Source organism: Solanum stenotomum, chromosome 6 (assembly GCF_019186545.1).
Source record: "Solanum stenotomum isolate F172 chromosome 6, ASM1918654v1, whole genome shotgun sequence".
Classification (NCBI taxonomy): domain Eukaryota; kingdom Viridiplantae; phylum Streptophyta; class Magnoliopsida; order Solanales; family Solanaceae; genus Solanum; species Solanum stenotomum.
Genome location: NC_064287.1, coordinates 36,197,709 through 36,221,636, shown reverse-complemented (window position 1 = coordinate 36,221,636; position 23,928 = coordinate 36,197,709). Strand labels below are relative to the sequence as shown.

Sequence of the window (23,928 nt, the reverse complement as noted above, 5' to 3'; positions counted from 1 at the left end):
CCCCATGATATCCCCCATATTGGTCATAATTACCTCTCACCTCCTTACTCTGGCTCGATTGGGCTTGTCATGCCTAAGGTATGTCAAAGCTTCGGTTTGCATGATGGCTTCAATAATAGTTCTGGCTTGTCGGCGTTCCAACTCTGTTCTGGACCAATTTTGAAGCTCATGCATGAATTGGAACAACATATCTTCATCCGTGAGGTTGGTAAACTTTTTCACATACACTCATATGCCACATGTCTGCTTCAACTCCCTAAGCTTGTGTTTGGCCTCATAGATGACGTTGTTAGGGAAGAAAACCTTCTTGAACTCCACTCAGAATTGCTCCCAGGTGTTGATGATGCAAAATCCATTCCTTGTCTCAGACTCTTTACGCCTCCACCACAACATGGCCATCTTTGAGGGGTACAACACCGCATTGTTGATCTTATTCTTATCACTATTAACCTTATTCCACTTGAAGTAATTCTCTAAATGCTACATGAAATTCTCCACCTCTTGTGCGTTACAGACACCTTTGAACCTCGGTGACTTGGGAGCCTCAATCTTGACCTCCCTATCTCCATTGGGTGTCGCAGATCGTCCAACTTCCAATTTTCCGTTGAGGACTTCCATCTCGGCCTTTATGGTTTCAATCATGCTTAATGCATCCGTGAGTTGACACTCTAAGGAAGTGATGATTTCCTTCATCTCATACTTCGCATGCCTACATGCCTCTAACTCTTTGCGGATGTTATCATTCTCTTCAAGGGTGAATTCCTCGAGAGTCTTGAACTTGCCATCAACTTTATTCAAGCGCTTGCCTAAGATCTCCACAGCCTGTCTCGCCATGTCAACCCTTGCGATTCACTCTTCTCCGGACGTGACGTCAATGGACTCCTCACCTCATTTTTTGTCACTCTCTTAAGTGGTAGAAAGTGGATGAGATGTTAGTGCTTCACTTAGTGTAGGATCGAGTAGAAATTCCTCGCTACTCTTAAGGTTCTTCCTTTCCTTTCAGTGTTTCTTTCCACCATCTAGCCTGGCGTTGGTGGTGCTAGCAGCGTTTCGTTAGTCATTCCCTTGGTTTCAACCTTTGCCCTGATACCACGTTGTCATAGACTTCGACTAATGCTCTGTGCGGCACTTGACAACTTACTCACGAATCTTTCACGATCTTGTAAGCTCAAGTAAGCTCTTTGAAACTTAGATCTCTAGAATATTCCATTAAGGACTATTGTTCTTCCAATGTAACCCTCCCACATGGATAACTTTATGCCACGTGGCGCCTAAGTGGAATGATGATGTGGCGGGTCATGACACAATATTTTGTATTTGGGAAGGAGCCCAAATTTATCTCTCGTATTATTGTATATTTCTTTTGATTATATTTTATTCTAACTTATATTTTTAGAATAAATTAAAACGACAACTCATCTTTTGTTATAATGAATTTTTCTATTTGAGTGATTTATTTAATTGTCTTTCTGTACTTAGTCATTTTTTGACAAAACTTTCTCTTTAAATTATTTCAAGTATCTTAAATTATTATGTTTTCTGAATAACTTTAAATATCTTTTCCTTTAAATATTTTTCCAAAGTTATAAAGTTTTCAAGTTGTTGGACAATTGTGTGTTAGCAGACATTTCAAGTGCGTTAAACCTTCTTGAAATGGAAATAAGAACCCCTACCCTTTCTTTGAAATTTCAAAAGAATTTTTCGCTTTACACCTAGTTAAATAAGACAGACATAAGTATCAAATGAAATCAGTATTTCAAACCTGCTAGTAATAAAATTTAACAGATCACTAACCTTACCTTGGACATACCAAGGTCTCACAATAATTTTAGTTAGGATCATCAAACACATATACACGTAAAACATGTACAGTAATAGTATCCAACTCTAAATAATCAAATAGTCGCATGATCGGGAAGTTCATATCCCCTACTAATCTCATTACTGTATTATGTGATATAATTCATCAATCTCATATGTGCGCACATGATAAAGAGTTTTTAATTATGCCTATTTGCAGGGGTCACTAGGTGTTCATGACCGAGGAGTTCTTATCCTCTTGATTGTCCCAATATTATTATGTTCATTTGATTGTTCTCTTTGTAATAATATAATTAATTTAAGTCACTTGACCTTCATTATAATGCCACTATGAAGGTTTCCTATTTGTTTTCTCTACCGCTATTAATTGGTTCTCGGTTCATTAGGAAATAGGTATATAGTTTTTTTTAGTTCCAAGTACGTAAGATTGTGATCAGTTCATTCTTTGTCATAACTTGAATAATATTGAAATCTCTTTAAAGTTAAAATATATGGCATGATTGTTTTAACTTTTAAGAGTTCTTAGGTTAAAAACTGTTTTAAAATTTGAGTTAGTGTAACATATATATATATATATATATATATATATATATATATATATATATGTTAATTCCATGTCTTTTAGTTACTTGAATATATGATAATGACCAATTTCGCTCTTTTTCCTCTATTTTTTTTTTTTACGTATATGCATGTTACCAGTTGCCATGTTGCTTCATTATGGATCGAATGATCATTGCTCTCTTTCAATTACTCTTTTAAAATTGTGTGCTTTCAACATGTCTTTTATTATTTTCTTTGTTTATTTTAGTTGAATTATATGTTAATCTATATCCTCTTGTTTGCATGTGATGTCTATCTGAGTGTCTTGTGGACTTCTTTCTTTCTTTACATTTTCGAGTTGAGTCATAGAGTCTTAATTTTCTTTATCGAGTCGGCCTCGTGTTTGTATGGGAAAACAGAAACTGACATACAAGGCAAACATAAGCTAATATACATAAAAAAGCGTTGTATACAATCAATATACGTCCAATATATAATATATACAACAAGTATATACTAATTATATACATAATGATACAACAAAATTGGGCTAGGCCCAAAATGAAGTGTCTTAAAAGACTGAATTACTTAGAATTAAGACAGAAAGATAGAATGAACTTGTTAGCCCAATACTCTGAATTTGGACAGAAGCCCAAATTTATCTCTCTCTTATTATTGTATATTTCTTTTGATTGTATTTAATTTCAACTTATACTTTTAGATTAACTTAATTAAATCGACAAATCATCTTTTGGTATAATAAATTTTTCTATTTAAGTGATTTATTTAATTGTCTTTCTTTTACTTAGTCATTTTTTTGACAAAACTCTCTTTAAATTATTTCAAGTATCTTAAATTATTATGTTTTCTAAATGACTTTAAATATATTTTCCTTCAAATATTTTTTCAAAGTTAGTCATAAAGTTTTCAAGTCGTTGGATAATTGCGTGTTAGCGGACATTTCAAGTACGTAAAACCTTCTTGAAATGGAAATAAGAACTCCTACCCTTAGGAATTTCAAAAGAATTTTTTGTTTTACACCTAGTCAAATAAGATGGACATGTATTTCAAATACGCTAGTAACCTTGGACATACCAATGTCTCACAATAATTTTACTTAGGATCATCAAATAGTTGCATGACCAATGAGTTCATATATCCTACTAATCTCACTATTGTACAATGTTATATAATCAATCAATATCATATGTACGCAGATGATAAAAAGTTTTTAATTATATTGGTGTTCATGTATCGTATCAATGTGGTACCCGATCTAATACACACAACTACTTGTACATCGGACTCGAGGTGAATGTATTGTTAGCATAAGAGCATATTGTGGTAAGTAAATTTAAAGAATTTATTTGAATGACCAAAACAGAGTTAAAAAGGATAATTTTGTCTAAAAATTCGTTTATTTAATTTTTGGTTTTCGAGAAGATGATTTGGCTCTAGTGACCACCCAAACCCTCAGCCTTTTCTTCTCCGTCACCTGTTCCCGACTCGCGCATTTCTATCTTTCTCTCTGCAACAGTTCTAATCAATTGCTCTCGGAACCCTAAAACTCTCTCTGGCTTGTGCTTCGGTCCTCAAATCCACATTCACTCTCATTTGACTCTTCCATTTCACTCTCTCCCCTTTTTCTCCGATTGATTTTTCTGTATCGATCCTCTATCTCGACAAGGCCATGGCAGAAGGAAATCTTGATCTTCCTGACGATCTTCTTTCCTCTAAGACTTCCGATCACTCCAAAGGTGCTCTATAGTTTCTTTAATTTTGATTTACAATTAGTTTAGGGCTTATTTTTGAATCTTCAATTTAGTAAATTCTAGGGCTTCAGATCAGGTATCCTCTTTATCTGTATTTGGTTCTCTGGATTTGCTTTCTTTGACATTTCAGTCTATCCAATTCTTCTATTGCCAACTCAAAATACACTGTAGCGGCTAGTCTTCTGGTCAATCTTAATTGACGAGGGATTGATGCTTGTCAACATTTATTTTACACTAGGAAGTTGTTGATTTTCTCACCTTCTTCTAGTGTTTGGATCTACAAGTAGCTGCAACTAGATTTTCTTATTTATTTATTTATTTACTTTTGCTCCCACTTTGTCATGTTTTACAGTTGCTAACAAACATCTGCTTGCAGGTAATGGTGACAACAAGCCTTTCATGGGTCAGCTTGATATTTCCAAAGGTATTTCTCTTTCATTTTTTTTTAATTTTTTATTACATGCGGACTCTGGATCTTCTTCTGATATATACTTTTTACATTCTCTTGTAATTCTCCTTGACCTTGCTTTAGATCAAGCAATGGTGGACAGCAGCATTCCTTTGTCTCCACAGTGGCTTTATGTTAAACCAAGTGACACAAAGATGGTGAGTTTGCTTACTTTTCAGACTAGCTGATTTATACTCATCAATGGATAATTCCATCATACAAACTATACTCATAAGTAGAATTCAAAGCTTGACAGTTATTTTTTGACCCTAAGATCTGCTTTTCTGGCGTTATTTATACTTATTTTAGTCTCTTATTATTCAGAATACTTGAGAGATGGTTTGCAGTTTGAGACAAATTCTTGTCAGACCAGTCGAGATATGGATGCATAATAGCCCCTCCCTCTTGCAGTTACAACATCATCTCAAACTCAATAGATCATATAAAGTCATTGTCAACTATAAAAATGTTTTTTTGTACATGATTGAGACTTTTTACTTGCTTTGTGTATGGTATGATGAATTGTATTTTTTTTCCCTTGATAACCGAGAAATCCGTCTGTGACCCGCCCTTTGGACCAATCACAGCCTTCCAAACTCGGTGGATAATGGGCCTGCCCCTCTACCCTTCTCCACTTAAATACCGGGCTTCCCTTTGCATGGTATGATGAATTGTACTTATTAGTCAAAACTAAAAAGGAATTGGTTTGTTCCATCCGGAGATTCCCCTTTCTAAGTATAAATATATGGAACCCTTGAGAATGAAGTGTTTTGTTGTTGAATTAGACAGTCTTTGTGAAATCTTGTCGGTGTCAGCGTTTAACCATATTAGACATAACAAAGATATTGACTTTGATGTTTTAGTACCCATATGTGTTGACTAAGTGTGTGTGGTCTGCTTAAGACGGAAAGTTTCACCCCTTTGAAGGATCACACTAAGCATAACAGCTTTTGTTTGTTAATCCTGTGATTTTATATGGTATTTACCGCCCATGACCACAGAGGAAATACTTCTGTCATGCATGTCGTCCATTACTTGTGGCTTCATAACAGATCTACGTCTTAAAACTGAGATTTATAAAGTCACTGTCTATCCAAGCTCCTCTTATTGATCTAAACAAAAAAAGATACCTTGAAACACCCCAAAAACACTTTTCCTTTAAACTTCAACCAAGTTCGGTCACGTTGTAGCATATTTCCTCCTAGACTTTATACGTATGAAATTCTTGAAGTGTCTGTTACCGATTTCTGTTGCAATGTTAAGCAGAACTGAAGAAAATTTTGCTTTATTTGCCTGTAATCTTTTTGAGATTTGGATTTCCATTCCCCTCTCTCTCTATATATATATATATATCTCAAAGTGCCAGATGTTTAGATGTTACACATGCCCGTATTTCTTTTTTACTGCTTGAAGTTTCTAGTAAAATGTTTTCTACTGGGTTTTATTCATCATAGGAACCGCGTCCACCAAGCTCTCTGTCACTTGGAAGTTCTGTTGATTCAAGTCAGAAGGAGGCTTGGCGTACAGATGTACCTGACGACAAGAAGGATTGGAGAAGAACGACAGTGGAGACTGAGAGCAGTCGCCGGTGGCGTGAGGAAGAAAGGGAAACTGGCTTGCTTGGTCGGAGAGAACGAAGGAAAACCGATCGCCGTGCTGAGCATGATGTTAATAACCGCAATTCTGGGCTTGATACAAGGCGTGATAACAAGTGGTCTTCTAGGTGGGGTCCTGATGACAAAGAAAAAGAAAATCGCAGTGAGAAAAGGATAGATGTAGATAAGGAAGATGTTCATAATGATGGTCAAACATTTGTGGCTAACCGTACTGTCTCAGAACGGGAGTCAGATTCTCGTGACAAGTGGCGTCCACGCTATAAAATGGAGGGCAACTCTGCTGCTCCAAGTTCCTATCGAGCTGCTCCAGGTTTTGGACAGGAGAGAGGAAAAGTAGAAGGGTCAAATGTGGGATTTAACTTGGGTCGTGGGAGGTCTACTGGGACTATTATAAGACCTTCCTCTGTGGGTGCCATTGGTGCTTCACCATTTGAGAATTCTGTTCCTGGAAAATCAAGAATCTCGACTGGCATGTTCAGTTATCCAAGGGGGAAAACTCTTGACATATACCGCAGGCAAAAGCTTGGCTCATCTCTTTGTAGCATGCCTGAAAATATGGAAGAAGCTCCCCCAGTTACTCAAGTAATTGCTATTGAACCATTAGCTTTTGTTGTTCCTGATGCTGAGGAGGAGGTGAGCTACATCTATTACTTCATTTGTTCAGATTTGTAGGTTTTCTAAGTGTTCAAAAATTTGATTCCATAAAGTTGCTTGATCAATCTTATTATAGGCTGTTCTCAATGATATATGGAAGGGTAAAATTACTGGTGGTGGCGTTTCTCACAATTCTTTTAGAAAGGGTCAATCAATGGATAATGTCACAGGTAATTGTTTCACGAATGCTATGTCCGGATGCGGTACTGACTGCTACTCCATCCTATCCATTGTCTTTTTGGTGGAGTAGGATAAGAGATTCTCTCTGAATTTGTTTTTGTATCTTCCAGAAACAGGGGATACAGAGCCCAACAATACAAAAATGGGTGCTCCCTCCACTGATGTCACTGAAGAGACAGTTGATAGGTTGCTGAAAACTTCAATAGGTGTTGAAGAAGTCAATACCTATAGCTTTGTTTACGAGAACGGTGTCAAGGTCAAGTTTGATGGTGAGTAAAGTATTACCTCTATTTAAATCCGCTCTTCTCATCAAGGTTGATTTTCCTGTTGACTTCTGACAAAGGAACTTGTTTGCGATTCAGGAGGAGATAATCTTGAAGGACTGAAAGACAATGTTTTTGAAGCTGCAGATGGAAGTTTGTTGACCAGGAAGATAGCTGACAATAGTGACTGCTTTAAATACATTAGTAGGTCCCAATCTGATATTTCTGCGCAGAGCTTACCAGATTCCGGAGTAACCAGGACTCCTATCTTTGAGAACAATCAACATGTTGCTTTTGATGGCAGTTTGAAGGTGTCTGATGATTCAAATTCTGTATTTGTGAAGTCCTCTTCTGAAATCTATTGGAACAACCTTCTAGGAAGGGGTATTCCACCAGAGGAGTTGAGTTTGTACTATCGTGATCCTCAGGGCGAAATCCAGGGGCCATTTCTCGGAGCTGACATCATTTCATGGTTTGATCAGGGATTTTTTGGTATGGACTTACTAGTTCGCTTGGAAGATGCCCCTGAAGATTCACCTTTCTTTGAACTTGGTGACGTAATGCCGCATTTGAAATTTGAACATGAACATTTTGGTAACACCAATCTTTCCCAGGCAGTACCATCTGCTGTACTAGAGGGGAAGTTGGATTCTGATTTACGTAGCTCAGCTTCTGTTTCTGAGATGGTTGGTTCTGCTGCCTTTGATGGCTCGAGCTGGCCGCCATCTGATTTTGATGGCCTTGGTGGGCATCGTATTCAGTCAATACCTGATCATCCAGCTCGTCAATTTAAACCTCCATATTCACAAAATGAAGACTATAATGATTTTGTTGCTCAAGATGAAGGTGAGTTGGCATTTTCAGCTTGGATCCTTATTGATTATGTCAATGCATAACTTCCTGTGGCTTTGGAGGTCGGAATGTAGCCTTTTTTTCCTGAAAATAGGCCAGCAAGATCATGGTCATTGATATTTAATGTGGTTGGCCTTTATCTGTTGTTTTGCTATTTAATTCTTTAAGTTTCCATCTTCACTTGCAGAAATTGTGTTTCCAGGAAGACCTGGAAGCGGTGGTAATCCTATTGGAAAAACTTCCACTGGTCTTACTGATCCTTCAAATATCCACCGTGCAACTCCAAGTGCAATGTGTGAGGGTGGAGTTCCAAATCATGAAGAGACATTGCATCCACTTGGTTTATTATGGTCAGAGCTTGAAGGCACTACCGGAAAGAGTGGTCCTATCTCAGATGTTCCTTTTAGAGGAACTGGCCAGGATCAAGTTCTAAACTCTGGTGCTGGAAGGGTTGGGCCATTTGGTGCCAAGATGGACTCAACCTCTGCTGCGGAGACATGGACTGATGCTTATAGAAGAAATGCTGGATCTGAACCCAACTTATATCTAGATGCTATGGATGCCAGCCGCTTATTGCACCAGGACCATGAAATGAGCCGGTTTGAGTTAGCAGAGAAGCTGTTTTCCCAACAACTTCAGCAACAACATCCTCATAATTTGATGTCCTCTCATAATAGTCACTTAAATGAAGCTTTGATGGAACGTGGGGCAAATCATAATTCAATACACCAACCACAGTTGGCGAGTCAGGCTGGGCAGGATCTAGAGCACTTTATGGTGCTTCAGCTGCAACAGCAGAGACAGTTACAGCTTCAACAACTGCAGCAACAGCAACAGCAACAGTTCCATCAACAGCAAATGCTAATGAAAGAACAACAGTCCCATGCTAGGCAGCTGGTTCTTGAACAATTATTGCAGAGTCAAGTACGGGATCCAAGTCACACGCAATCACGTCTTGATGCTATTAGGCATAACAGTGCTCTGGAGCAGGTGTTGATAAAGCAACAAATTCTGAGTGAACTGCAACAGCGTCCACATCTTCCTCCAAGACATGCTGAACCATCTATTGAGCATCTCATTCAAGCAAAGTTTGGTCAAATGTCGCATCAAGGGCCTCAAAATGATTTAATGGAGCTCCTATCACGGGCAAAACATGGACAGTTGCACCCTTTAGAGCAACAAGTCCGTCAACAAGAACAAGCACATGAAAGGTTAAGACAACGTTTGGAAATGGATGAAGATAGACAGATTGGTGCTGTCTGGCCTGTTGATGAAACTGGTCAGTATCTAAGAAATCCAGGTGTTGCTCGTCGAGCAAACTCTGGATTTGGTCCATTAGATATTTACCAACAGCAACAGATACCCCCTCCTGAAGAGCATGTTAGTCATCTGGAAAGGAATTTGTCAATGCAGGATAGACTTCAGCCGGGCCTCTATGACACTGGATTTATGCCCTTGGAACGGACGATGTCAGTACCTGGTGGTGGTCCTAGTGTTAGTTTGGATGCTGTAAATCCTCTAGTACATGCACAAGGTTTAGAAATGCAAGATCCAAATTCAAGAATGCACTCAGCTGGTCATATGCCTGGTTTCTCGACTGGCATCCACTTGCAATCTTCTCACCGTCCTCTGTTTTCAAATCAATTTCATGCTCCAAATGTAGATACATTTGAAAATCATTGGTCCGAAAGAAATGGTCAGTTACCACCTGATTGGATGGATACTAGGATGCAGCAACTACATCTTAACGGTGAGAGGCAAAGAAGAGATTTTGATGTCAAAAGGGCTTCTGAAGATCAAAGTATGTGGATGTCAGCTGGTGCTAATGATGACAGTTCAAAGCGATTACTTATGGAACTGCTCCAGCAAAAGTCTGGCCAGCAGTCAACTGAGCAAGCAGAAATGACCAGAGGGATTTTGTTTGAGAGGGGCTTACACTCCGGTCACTTTTCTGTGACAAATGCTTCAAACCGTTCGTTCAACCCTCTTTTGGACCAGGATACGAGTCTAAACCAAGCTTTTACTGTTGGGTCATATGGTTCTAATTCAGATTTGCCACCACAGAGAGATCATGTAAATGAGATTGCTGATAGTCTTGATGTTTGTGAGAGATTGCCCTTCAAATCTCATTCTGGAGCTTTAGCTGAAGCTCAACCTGTCTTTTCCAGCATCAATGATGCCTCTCAGGTGATTTACAAGATCCCAGACATACATCCTTATATGTGTTGGCAATGAAGCTATGCTCTTACATGTCACGATGGTTATCTGTAGGTACATTTAGAGGCTCGCGAAAGTATTGTTAGGCAAGCTGGTGTGACGACTGTAGAAGGGGAAATGCCAATTAACTTGCTTAGCAGGCACACTGCACTCGGGACTGGAGGTTTCTCTCTCTCTCTCTCTATATATATATAGATATACACACATATTTAAATATACATATGTTGTGTATTGCATTGAATATTTATGTGTGTCTGTGCTCGTATATCCTTTTATTAAAAGAAGTTTTATTGTTTGACAGATTGTAATGTTTTCAAATTATCTTCACGTGGAAGTCTTGACTTCTACAATGACAAGAGTGATAGAGGGGATTCGGCTATGGAGGAAATTCCTAAGGAACGGTATGTGCTATCTTCTGTTTCTTCCTGGAAAGAACTTATTTTTATGTATGTCATTCTGATGGGTTAGTTCAGGAAATCAAGTAAAGTTTGTGCTTCAGTAGCTGCAACAATTTTATTCATATAAAATTCTTTGAAAGAGGAAATCACTACTTGTAATTCCTGGAGTGTAGAATTAATTGCCAAGATTCTATTACAAAAAGAATGTACTCTAATTATAAGGTTGGCTTACTAACAAACTTTTTTGCTTTAGAGTACCGAACATTTTAGTTATGATATTTCACTTGCCTACCATCTTCATTTTACTGATATTCTTACGTCGTATATGAGTATTTTGTTTTTACCAGAGGAAGTAAATTTTATAAAATCAGTACCAAGCTGGTACTGTGAGGAGTACAAAACAGTGTAGTATTGCAGATCTTCCCCTATTTCCTCATATTGTCCTAAAAGTTCCAATAGGTTTGTCAAGTTTTCTACCCTGCAGACCTTACACCTGTTGTAACCCGAGAAGATCAGCACTGTGATTACCACTAGTTTTTGGTCTTAGGAAAGGTGATGTTTTGGCACCAATTTGGATGTTCGAAAACTTTCTCCCATTCTGTATGTTTAGACGAATCACTGTCATATATTGAATTTTTTTTGTAGTTAGTGTTTTAATCCTGTAAAACTGCGTTGTGCAAATGTCTGATTTTAACTTTTACATGGTGCTACTTCTTCCTTGCTCAAAAAGTTTTGTTCCTCATCTTTTTCTTTTCAATGGTTAATTTCTTTTTGTGTAAGTCATGGAATAGTTACTATTTTGTATATATGACTAGCTCCCATCCCTCAATGAAGATTATGTTGTGATTTTTCTTTCCTGATATGCATTGGTATTTTTTTTCTATTTGGGTAGGATGGCTGTGACATCAAAAAGGCCAGATAACATCTTGCCAAAGCGTCCACCTGTCTTGCGCATTTCTTCAACCCAGGAGGGTCTATCGGAGATAAATTCTGATAGCCTTGCGAGAGGCAAAAATCCTTCAGATGGCATGGCTTCTGAAGGTAGGATGTCTTTCTCCTTTTTGTTGCTATCGCTGTCTTCTGATTGTGTCTTGATGTTGCTATATTTGCTAGCTATTTTGCACCTTGAAGATGTGAGGAATATACTACTCGTCCCAATTTATGTGACACTTTCTTTTTGGTCGGTCCAAAAATAATGAATTTTTATATTTTTAGTAACACTTTACTTTAAACTTTCCATTTAACCTAGATTAAGATGATTCTAGCCACACAAATGTTTGTAACCTATTTTGAGTCACAAGTTTCAAAAGTTTTCATCTCCTTCTTGAACTCCAAGCCCTTTTTTTTACAACATATATTGGGACGGAGGGAGTAGTTAATTTGATATCTGCTATTCCTTTGTGGCTTGTAACAGTTATTGTTAATCCCCTTGCACCACACTCACTCTCTCCATCCTAATTGCTAACTTATATTTGTATCAATTCTGTCACTAGGGGGTAAGAGGGAAGCGGGAGGTAATGCTGCAAATCAAGTTCCTGGTGCTGCGACGTCTGTAAAGAAAGATGGGCGCTTTCGTCGAACTGCATCTTGTAGTGACGCTGATGTTTCAGAAACATCATTCAGTGACATGCTTAAGAGTAATGCTAAGAAGCCAACAGCTCAGGAAGCACATGCATCAGAGGCAATCGATGCAACACACCGTAGTGGTAAGAAGAAAGGAAAGAAAGGAAGACAAATTGATCCTGCTCTTCTTGGTTTCAAGGTTACAAGCAATCGCATCATGATGGGTGAGATACAACGGATAGAAGATTAGTTGCTGTACAGTTGTAACTTATGTCCCAATGACAATATCTTGTGCTGTACATTTTCGAGTCATCTGTAAAATTTCCATAACACATTTTCTTTTACTCCATCCCATTTTGTGTAGGGATGGCTGTTGAGATGTAGTTAGTGTAGCCAATTAGTTGAGTTATCTTGTGTCGATTGAATCAAGTAGAGCAGAGTAATATCCTAACAGAATATACCAATAAGCTCTGAAAGTGTAAAGAAGGTGCTTGTCATGATCTTCCTATGCCCTCTACAAGTACGAGAGTGGGAGTAATTATGTTCATAAACTACTAACATTAGGCCTCAATATGACTCCTTAGCTGTGGTTTCACTATTTACAATTCACGGCTGCACTTTGAGTTTTCTATACCTTGTACTCATTGTATTTTTTTGCGTTTCTGAGTAAAAAAAAAAATACGAATACAACATAACTAAGTAGAGTAAATCACGGATGAATTTTTTTTTATATTGTAAATGATGTAAAATTACTCACTCAAATCTTACGTTTCAAACAAGACTCTCAAAACACCAGTTCTTCCTAAAAAATAATAATTCAAAATCGCGGATCGATGACCTAATCAAAATTGAAATGCAAAATCGTATAATCGCTGTCGAGCTTCAACCTAATGTCTTTTACAATAAATTCCTTTTTCGTTTTTGAATAGTGATACTACATTGTAAATTATTAACTAAAATTGATCATTAATATTCAAAGTATGCATCTAAATTGTTCGTGATAGAACATTCGAATGAAAAGCATCCAATTGTAGTAGTGCAATATTATAAGCAGGCAACAGAAATACAAAATACAAATTTATACGAGTAAATATTTGAATACAAATACAGTTGAAGATAAGCTAGCACTTGTGCAATGAAATGTCAAGCTATGTGAAGCACTGGTCAAACTTGAGTTCAGGCAAAGTGAGTATGATCACTCTTTGCTTATCAAAAGATATCAGAAGGAACACATATTATTCTCTTCGTTTCGAAAAGATGACCTAATTTAATTTGAAATGGAGTTTAAGAAAATAAAGAAGACTTTTTAATATTGTAATCCTAAATTAAAGTTATATTGAATGTATCAAAATGCCATTGAATCTTATGAGTTATGACCTAAAACATATCACGTAAAAAACTGAAATTTTGTAATACACTAAAGATAACACTAAATTCCGCTGCGTTCATAACAATCATCATGTTTAAAAATAACACTAAATTCCACTGCGTTCATATATATATATCATATCACGTAAGAAACTGAAATTTTGTAATACACTAAAGATAACACTAAATTCCGCTGCGTTCATAACAATCATCATGTTTAAAAATAACACTAAATTCCACTGCGTTCATATATATATACTACCTTAAAAGCATGAACTCCCAAACTTAAATGTTGAATTACTATAATATCCCTAATTAAAAATACTCAATTTATTTTATTTATTAATTTAATTAATTTAATTATATTGAATGTAGATACCTTTTCAAATTAAAGGATTGTGACTTTTTCAATGAGTTGTGACTTTTTCAATGGGTTGTGACTTTTTCAATGAGTTGTGACTTTTCCGAAGGGTTGTGATTTTTTCGAAGGGTTGTGCCTTTTCTGATGAGTTGTGCCTTTTTCAAAGGATTGTGACTTTTTCGATAAGCAATATCTTTTCCGTTAAGCAGTGACTTTTTTGAAAGGTTGTGACTTTTCAGATAAGGCACAATTAATACCTTTTCATACTACTATTTGGTAGATATAAATAGAGGGGTTTTCTCACACTTTTAAACTATAATTTATTAAGTTCTCTATTCTTCTTCTTCTTAAAAAATCTCAAGTGTTATTTGCAAAAATTGATCAAGTTCGAAATTCAACGAAATTTGAGGTACCTTCTAAGAAAGAGTTGGTGAAAAAATTGTAGCAAATCATTCATCAATTCACACTCATTTTTTCTTACCATTTTCATGAGTTAACAGTGACGAAAAGTTGTGGGAGAGACAATAATATTAAACAGATATGAAAAAAGGCATATGATTTGGGTAAGATATTTCTTCTTTGTTTTTATTTTTATTTTTTATTCTTTTCCCTCAAACGAAGGAGTTACTTCCTAATTTTGCTAAAACAATGGGTATCAACGTAGTCTATTGAATTATTAGTTTTGATGTTAAATTCACTATTTCAAAAATAGATTTTCATTTTTACTTATAATATGATAACATGACCATGATAATACTTATTTTTAATAGATATGTATGTAAAAATGAACCGACAAAGTATAGTGTTGGTGGCCAGAGATTTAAATCAAATGGAACAATAGAGTGAATATAGCATGAACATATATTTTCGTTCTTCCTTCATTTCCATATAATTTTTCTTTATGTCACAAGATACACTCTTTACTAGCTATATAAAAATAGATAAGAAAGCAGTGATTGATGATCTTAAATCAAATTAATGATTCTATAAATAATACTTTAAATTTTATTCATCTATTAATTTTTATTATTGAAAATTTATACATTTTATATCACGATACAACTTCTATAAGATACTAGATACTTTCATTAGACAACAACTATATGATATGTATGCGGCAGAAAAAAGGAGAAGACTACAATTCAACAAAGATAAGGTTGAAACTTAATGAAATGAAATATTTTTCACCATAGGTAATATTATTCATATATTTAAATTAAAAGCTTAACCCATCGGTGGCCCCCTAAAGTTGCCACAAAATTTTACTTAGACAATTTAACTAGACGATGTTCATTTTACGCACCTCATGTAAGATTCTGGTATGTCATTTTGACACTTTTTGTTTACATGACACAATGAGTATATCACACTCATTGTATGCGCGTGAGAGGCTTATTTAACTATTTTTTAATTTTATTTTCTTCATCTTCTTACCAATTTTCATCCACCATCTTCCCAAACTTAAACTCCCTCCGTGCCTCGTGGCACGGCAGCACCCGTACTATTGAAATGGTTCATCAGTATAGATGTTCCCACAGGTGCCCTTTTTTGCAAGTTCGTTCCTTGAAATATTTTCCTCTTAGTTTAAGCTCTTGGAAGATATAATCCATCTAATCAAAAGGAAGGAAGGACAGACAGAGATGAAAGTCGGCCATAGTGATCCGGGAGTCCCGTGTAGAAGGGCTCTCGCTCAACGGATCAAAGGTACGCCGGGGATAACATGATGATGACGATTTAATAGAGTGACAGATAAAACAACGAATTTCAGCAGCAGAAGTTTCCACAAGTTTGAATACGTTTTCTCTTCTTTCTCCTCGATTTAGTTTGATAAAAAAGAACAGATATCTTACCTTTGATTTTTCTAGACATTGAAGTATTTAAAAAGAGGTAGGTATTAATGGAGGAAAGCACATCACATCGCCTTTTCCCTTTCTTTACATAGCTGATCTACAATTCTACATTCAGGCTCTGTGATTATTGAAAGGTTGTAAAATTTTCAAGAAATTACTGATTATTGAAAAGTTAGAAAAATTTCAAGAAATTAATATTTAGTACTGGAGAACTCATATTTAGTGTCAGCACAAGACTTTTATTGTTGTGGATAAAATAAATTAATTTTGGATTAAAAAAAATCGGTGGGGGTCGGGGTTGTTTCTGCAAAAGTATCTTGAAGAAGATGGTTGAGTAAATTGAGGAGGTGACAAAAAAGTGTTGAAATTAAAATTGGTGACAAAAAAGATTGACCAAGTCAATTTTTTTTAATCAATAATTAAGATAATTGGGGTCTAAAATGTAATATTTAAAATTTCTAAACTTTTAAAAATATTCAAAATAAACCCAATTTCTAATTTCAAAATGTTTGAAAAGTTTTCCCTCTCTTCTTAAATTTCAAAATTTAAAATCTCTTCAAGATTTCTTTCTCCTTTTTCTTCCTTCTTTCTTTCTCTTTCCAGATTTCTTGTCCCTCTTCTTCTTCTTCTTCTTCTTCATTTCTTTTTCTCTTCTTCCATTTATTTGTTCTTCTTTGTTGTTGCTATCATTATTGTTGTCGTTCATTATTTTTTATCACGTTTTTTCTTTTTTCTCTTGTTGGTCTTATTTCACAAATTAATTTGCTTTAATTTTAAAAAAATTGAAGTTGAAGTCATTGTTTTTTTTGTAGAAAATCAAGCAACAACTGAAATTGTCGCAATAACTGTTGAAGTTATTGTAGCTACTGTTAAAGTTTTTTCAGCAACTACTAAAGTTTGCTCAGCAACTGTTGAAGTTTTTTCAGCAACTGCTCAAGTTCGCTCAGCAACAACTACAATAATTGTTGTAGCAAGTGAGGTAAAAGAGAGGGTGGTAGAGTGGCTAATGAGATGTTGGTGATAAAAACGAAGGTGGAGGTGATGATTGTTGTGGAGGCAGAGGTAGAGAAGAAGGAGGTGGCAACAATGGTGGTAAAAGAGGAAGAATAAGAGAGTGATGGCAATGGAGGAAGAACTGATGGTTGTGGTAGAGGAGGAAGTGGTGATGACGACGACGACTACGATGACAGAAGGGGAGGGGATGGCAATGGCAGAAGGGTGGAGAGAAGGGAGGGTGTGGAATGGGGAAATAGGGCTTTTATGTAAATAAGAAAACTTGAGGGTTTTAAAATTAGTGTCATTATCACTAACCTTAAAATTGTCACCTATACTCAATAATTAAAACTTGTGTCACTTTTTTTTTTTATTTTGATACTCTTTTGTCACGCTTAATTCATTAGCCCCAAGATGATTTGCAGGGGAGGATGCGAGGTTGCAGGGAGGGGATAGGATGCTGCAAAATATGTTTTTATCTAGTTAAAAATATTTAGGTAAAATGCTACATGTAATTTATTCATTGAATATTTTTTCTTAAATTTAAAATTCTTTGTTTAAAATTTATTTTGAATATGAATGAAAAATGTCCAAATTTAATTTGATACTTTACACGTCAGCCGCTAGTGTAACACACACGCACTATATTTTTGCTAATTATAAAAAAAAGTGTCAAAATGACACATTAAAACTCGACTTGAAGTGTTTAAAATGAACAAAGTCCACTTAAAGTGTCTAAGTGAGAATTGGTGCCAACTTTAGGGGGCCACCGATGGGTTAAACCTAAATTAAATTATGCTACTGAAGTATATATAACCACCATTCATAATAACAACCAAGTACACTTTTTTGATAAAGTTGCTTCTCTATGATAGTCTTACTCAAATATTGATTGAGTAATAATATTTTGTAAAAGATATGTTACATATAAAGATAAAATATTTAAATACTTATGGTAATCCTGAATACTGTCATGCACTTACTAAATTTTAAGTATGAATATTTAAGACAAAATTTGTACTTAAATGGTGTACATCATTAATGTTCATTACCTCAAGACGAAAGGCTATTGGTGACATTTTTTGAATGGATTTTTTTTTCTATTTTGTTGGTTAGATTTGTTTACAAAATTGAGTGAAGTAAGAAATAATATTATTAAAGAAATATCACTTTCTCCCATATTTAAACTTTGAATGTATTTTTAAATGCTTTAATGATATCTGGTAATTTTGATCTCAAAATACAAGTAACTCTATGACAATATGTATTAATAATTTAAAAACACTTGTCCTATGTTCGTTCTATTATAATTATTTACTAGTAATATTAATTATATTTTACAACATCATATACTATATATACGATACACACGTGCGTTTCGTGAAACTAGTATATATATATAATAAACCAACCCCTCATTTGAGAGACTAAATAGAACAGTGTCGGGCTTACGACAATCTGACTTTTGAACGACTAAGCAACTGCTAAGCTCCCGCCCACCCCCAACCAATTAGGCTAAAGTGTTCATTCATACCTTCAACAACACCGAGATATTGGCCCATGACCATGTTTACTTCATCTTCAAGAGCGCGCATCCAGACTCTCAAGTATATATATATATATATAGTTTTCTAATTATTTGTATTTAGAGCAATTTAAAAAAATACATACATATTAAAATTACAACTTGTAATTTTTATGTGTAAATGTAGATGATTTATGCAATTTCACCATTGTTGACCGTCTTTTCCATTTTTAAAGTAGATGGTTTATCTTTTTTAAATTGAAAATTGACATTTTGTGAGTGATTAATTTATTAAGATGACAATTACTTATCCTCAAATAATTCAAGTGAAAAAATAGCAAACATGGCAACAAAATTGTTCTTCCATAGCTAGTTAGAAGATCATAAAAAATAATTGTTCGACAATTATCTAACTTGACCCAGTTACATAATAATGCAGGAGTATAATTGGTAAGAAACTTTTTATAGAGTTTTAATCCAAACACAAGATGAGGTGAAAAACAATGAACCAAATACTTGATAAAAATAAACACTGCATTACTAATCTCTGCACTACTAATCCCTGCATTATTTATCTTTGTACCAAATGACCCCTAAATGACAGAGTTATTGTACATTAATTAGTAAATATATATAGTATGTACAATATATATATATATATATATAGGGGCATGCTATAGCACTTATGCTGCTTCTCCAATTAAAAGCATACTGTTTCTTTGACAGGACACCACATCAATACCCCAACATTCTCTGAGATCATATGTCCTAATTTCCGCTGTTCCTGTCCCTTACCTTCCAAAATTAACAATATAATTGTTGTATAACACTCGTAGAGTAGAAAAAATGTATAAAGAAAAGGAAAATGTATATTCTATTCAGGAACGTCTCAATAAGTTTAGGGACTTAAAATCGAATTTCATAGAAAAACCTTATTTTTTTTAGTTATCATATGTAAATTGAATAATTATATCATACTCAATGTAATCTTACAAGTGAAGTCTCGAGAAGGTACGATGTACACATGCAGACCTTATAAAGTAAGATTAATATAAACAATAAAAAGTTTCAATGAAAAGATATAATATAAAACCTAACCCATAAATTTAAAAAGTTTTTATCAGCACACAACGTTAGATTTTTCATAATGCAAAAGGTTTGACCGTTTGATGAACTTTAGAATATTCAATAATGAGAGAATAAAAATAGAACGGGAAAATAAAAAAAGGTAAATATAAGAATAGTAAAGTGGATTCATGATACTCACCGTGATATAAATAAGTAACCACGTAAGAAAGGATAGGATGTTGCAATTAACTAAACTTAGAAATATAAATAAAAAGGATCAACATTAATTAGAGGTGGTTATAATTTCTTGATTATATCTACAAAACAAGGATTACCATGATTCATGAGATCAAACTACTAGCTAACATTGATACATTATACCAACTCTAACATACTTAATTAGCTACAAAAACTTAAAAAGCACATTACTTAAATTAACCAAAATTAAAAATGGAGGAAAACAGTCCATCCATTAACCTAATTAATAAACTCTTCTAAAAAAATTAAAGCCATAATGCTCCAGCTTCCTTAAGAAGTGGAACCAAAGTACCATTAATATGAGAAGCCATAACTCTATCCATTGCTCCAATTAATTTTCCACCAATAAAGACAACAGGTACGCCAGGTGAGTTCCCTAATAGCCTTGAAAGTGCCCTTTCCATCTCTTTACCTTTAGGATCTTGGTCCAACTCGTAAACTGTTGGATGTACTCCCATTCCACAAAACAGCCTTTTCACTGCATGACACATACAACATGTACTCATACTAAATATCACCACAGCACTTCCTGATGCTAGCCTTATTACTCTCTCTAATGGATCTGACGACGACGACGACGATGCACGCCTTGTTGCTGCTATGTTGTGATAGTTTCCTCCGCCCCAAGATGAAGACTCTGCTGCTTGATACATTGTTGTAGATGATATGTTTTTTCAACAATAAGTAGAGGGAGAATGTTGATGTTGGAATTGTGAAGTTGATTAGGGGTATGTATATATAGGTGTTTGGGGTTCATGAATAAAGGGGTATTTGTCTGTTTATTGTCGTTAAAGTGTGCGTGGGAATTTAAAACTAAGGTGTAGTAGTAATAAATATTGAAGTAAATGTTTCTTTAATGAGATGTAAACATTTGTAATGCTTTTATAACAAAAAAAACATAAGTGCGAGAATTTAAGAGAAGAGGCAAATGTGTCAGCGGAGAGAGGCGGCTATGTTTATGTGTCGCAACACAATAATACACTTTACTCTCAATTACTATTTACTACTACTCTCACACAATTGCGATGACGTTGATTAAGAATGAAGGAGTATTTATTATTCTATTACAATTTTTATTGGTGTCTAAGTAATTATAATATTAAAATTATATGTCTGCATGCTTAGTTGAAGTAGTGGCGGATCCAGGCATGTGGATGCTCACTTTTATTAATATAAAATTATTATAAATCACATAGTATAAATGCACAATTATTTAAACATGATATTTAAAACATTAATGAGAAAAAATAAAATTAATACTACTATTAAAAAAAACTCAATTTGATTTAGGAGGGAAAGAGGAAAATAGAAAATGTGAGTTTATATTAGGAGGGAAAGAGTAAACAGAAAAATAGTGAGAATCGAACCTTAACCTCTCTAAACACAAGGGCTTCAAACTAGCCACAAAATCAAAACACCCCATAGGAGACTTGTTCACTAGGTGCTCAAAGTTTAATATAGTCAAATATTGAAGAAATTACTATATATAAAAATAATTTTACGTCGAGGTTAGTGGGTGCTTGAGCACTCTGAAAGGGTGCATATAGGTCCGTTCCTGAGTCGAAGTTTTCTATGTTAATTAGTTTAAATTTATTAACTTCAAATATAATTATCACTCATATTTCTTTCTCTTGGTTTATATGACTCACTTTCATTTCTAGTCAGTTTAATTTTTTTTTACTTATTTATATGTCTAGTAACAATTTAATTTTAAAATATCTATTTTATCCCTAATGAAATGATTTATAGCCGCACAGACATCTATTACTTATTTTAGACAACAAATTTGAAAAGTCTTCTTTTTTTTTCCTTAAATTTTATATCAAGTCAAACTAATTTAAATAAAATGGGAAAAAGGGAGTACTTAGAATAAAATAAAAAATATATTTAATTATATCTTCTTCTTTTTTTAAATAATAATTATTTTAAATCATCTATTTTTAATAAGAGTTTAAATAAAGTGACGTGGAGTGGATAGTATTTAAGGGGTCGTTTGGTACTTGGTAGAGTGTATTAACAAAAATAATGCATGCATTAGCTCTCTTTATTAATTAGTAGTCTCGTATTTCTTCACCTTTTTATGCTATGTAATTATATACTCTATTGTGTATTGAGGAGTGTATTGTTAATACCATGAATTTCTAGGTATTAGACTATCAGTAATGCAAAAAGATTCAATATATGAATTAACATGGTTAAATACCCAATTACCCCCTCAAAAGCACTTTTACATCTTTTCCATTATAATTGTGGAGGACACTTTTGTAAATGAACCAAATCAAATAATGCATACTATTTTTAATATACCAAATAAAACAATGCATATAAAACAAGGCTATATATAACTAATACAAACATTACTGACGTAAGTATTACTACTATTTAACATTATATTTATGCATTACCTTAATATATGGCTCATACTACATTAACTCTAGTTACAACACAAGGAGACAAGTAGTACATGCTTTTTTTTAGGGATATCCAAATAGAATTGGATGCTATAGTAAACGGCTGGTTGCGTCCTTGTTGTCATGTAAGACATTAAATTTTACCCGAATAAATTTAATAGTAGTAGTAATATATTTGATGCTTGTTCCCTCCTAGCTACTTTTAATGCTCATTTATTTATTACACCACCATTTCTCATATAATAATGATTCTCCATTCTTTTAATGCTAAGTCCGACATGTATTGCAGGTTGCTTCATCATCCAACCCACCTCTATTTAATTTTCCATTCTCTATATTTGAAGAGTAAAATAAAGAATGGACACTTCAACCCACCTCCTAATCACCCTCTATTCTTCAAATTTAGAGAGTTGAATAGTAGTTCTCCAAATTTAAAGAATTACTATTCAGACTTTCTATTTCACTTTTTATTTTATTTTATTTTTATTTCTATTACTTTCTAATTAACATATTATTTTACATATAATTCCATTAATTAAATATCTAATATTCATAATTCTTTTTTAAACGTAATATAATATTTTAAAAAAATATTATTTAATATATACTATTTTAATTTCAAATTAATAGTATTTTAATTTTTTTTCTAATTTTCGTGAATAGTAAAATTTTATTTTATTATTAATTTTCATTATAAAGAATACGCAAAATTAAAATGGCAAGATGAAAAAATTTAATTTAAAAATATAATACATGATATGATAATTTAAATACAAGATAACAATACAATTCATAACATAATAATTTAAATACAAGATAACAATACAATATAATACATTGTCACGATCCAAAATGAATCGTGAGTGGCACCCACACTTAACCTCCTAAGTGGGCGGACCAAGGAATCTAAACCCCAACACATGCCAATAATTCAATTACTAATAACAACAATAACGCGGAAGCTCCAAAACTTATTAAAGTAACCAATTAAGTAAACCTCTAAAGTCTATTACATATTATCCCCAAAATCTGAAAGTCATCACATCAAGGACATCTAATCTCTAAATACTAAGTCTAAGAGTATCAAAGACACCGAAATAAATGAAATAAAGTAATTTGTGTCCGAAAACTATGGACATCAAGTCATGACCGAGAGAATCCAACACAAGCTCGAATAAATAGCTCACCCTTAAACCTGATATGCTGAGACTGGCTAGAGCTAAGGGCAAGTCGAAGTCACTGATACACTCGCTGCACTCCACAAAAAGAAAACAAAGAAAAATACAAGTAGGGCTCAGTACGAGGCAACATGTACTGAGTAGGTATCATTGGCCAACCCAAAATAGAAACTAATATACAATGAATAATAGTATAAAGTCAACTATAACACTTAGCAGGTGATAAGAAAAAACAACACGAACAAGTGACAGTTGAAGCAAGTACGTAATCAATCATAATATCAAGCACACACACGAGGATTCATGCCTCCACTTCACACTCGTTTGGGAAATGCGTTCATTGAGATTGAGTACATTAAGTTAATTCAATATCTTTTTCCTTTAATGTTACCGTGTCGGAACGTGACATTCCGATCCAATTATACCGTGTCGGAACGTGACACTCCGATCCAATAATACCGTGTCGGAACGTGACACTCCGATCCAAAAATACCATGTCGGAACGTGACACTCCGATCCAAAAATACCGTGTCGGAACGTGACACTCCGATCCAAAAATACCGTGTCGGAACGTGACACTCCGATCCAA

At 34.4% G+C, this 23,928-nt stretch overlaps 2 protein-coding genes across 2 annotated transcripts; one reads left to right on the top strand and one right to left on the bottom strand.

Moving 5' to 3' along the window:
* The first annotated feature begins 3,893 nt into the window (after positions 1 to 3,893).
* Positions 3,894 to 12,732, top strand: LOC125866610 (protein ESSENTIAL FOR POTEXVIRUS ACCUMULATION 1-like). The gene is made up of 12 exons (XM_049546892.1): positions 3,894 to 4,121; positions 4,513 to 4,560; positions 4,669 to 4,742; positions 6,039 to 6,833; positions 6,931 to 7,024; positions 7,145 to 7,303; positions 7,397 to 8,143; positions 8,337 to 10,336; positions 10,421 to 10,529; positions 10,668 to 10,767; positions 11,657 to 11,805; positions 12,258 to 12,732. The coding sequence occupies exons 1-12, from the start codon at positions 4,055 to 4,057 to the stop codon at positions 12,575 to 12,577; spliced, it is 4,662 nt and encodes a 1,553-aa protein (XP_049402849.1). The 5' UTR covers positions 3,894 to 4,054; the 3' UTR covers positions 12,578 to 12,732.
* Positions 12,733 to 19,841: 7,109 nt separating this feature from the next.
* LOC125868192 (glutaredoxin-C1-like) lies at positions 19,842 to 20,403 on the bottom strand. Its single transcript, XM_049548819.1, has one exon. It carries the CDS (start codon positions 20,401 to 20,403, stop codon positions 19,996 to 19,998), a length of 408 nt encoding a protein of 135 aa, XP_049404776.1. The 3' UTR covers positions 19,842 to 19,995.
* Between the last annotated feature and the right edge of the window lie 3,525 nt (positions 20,404 to 23,928).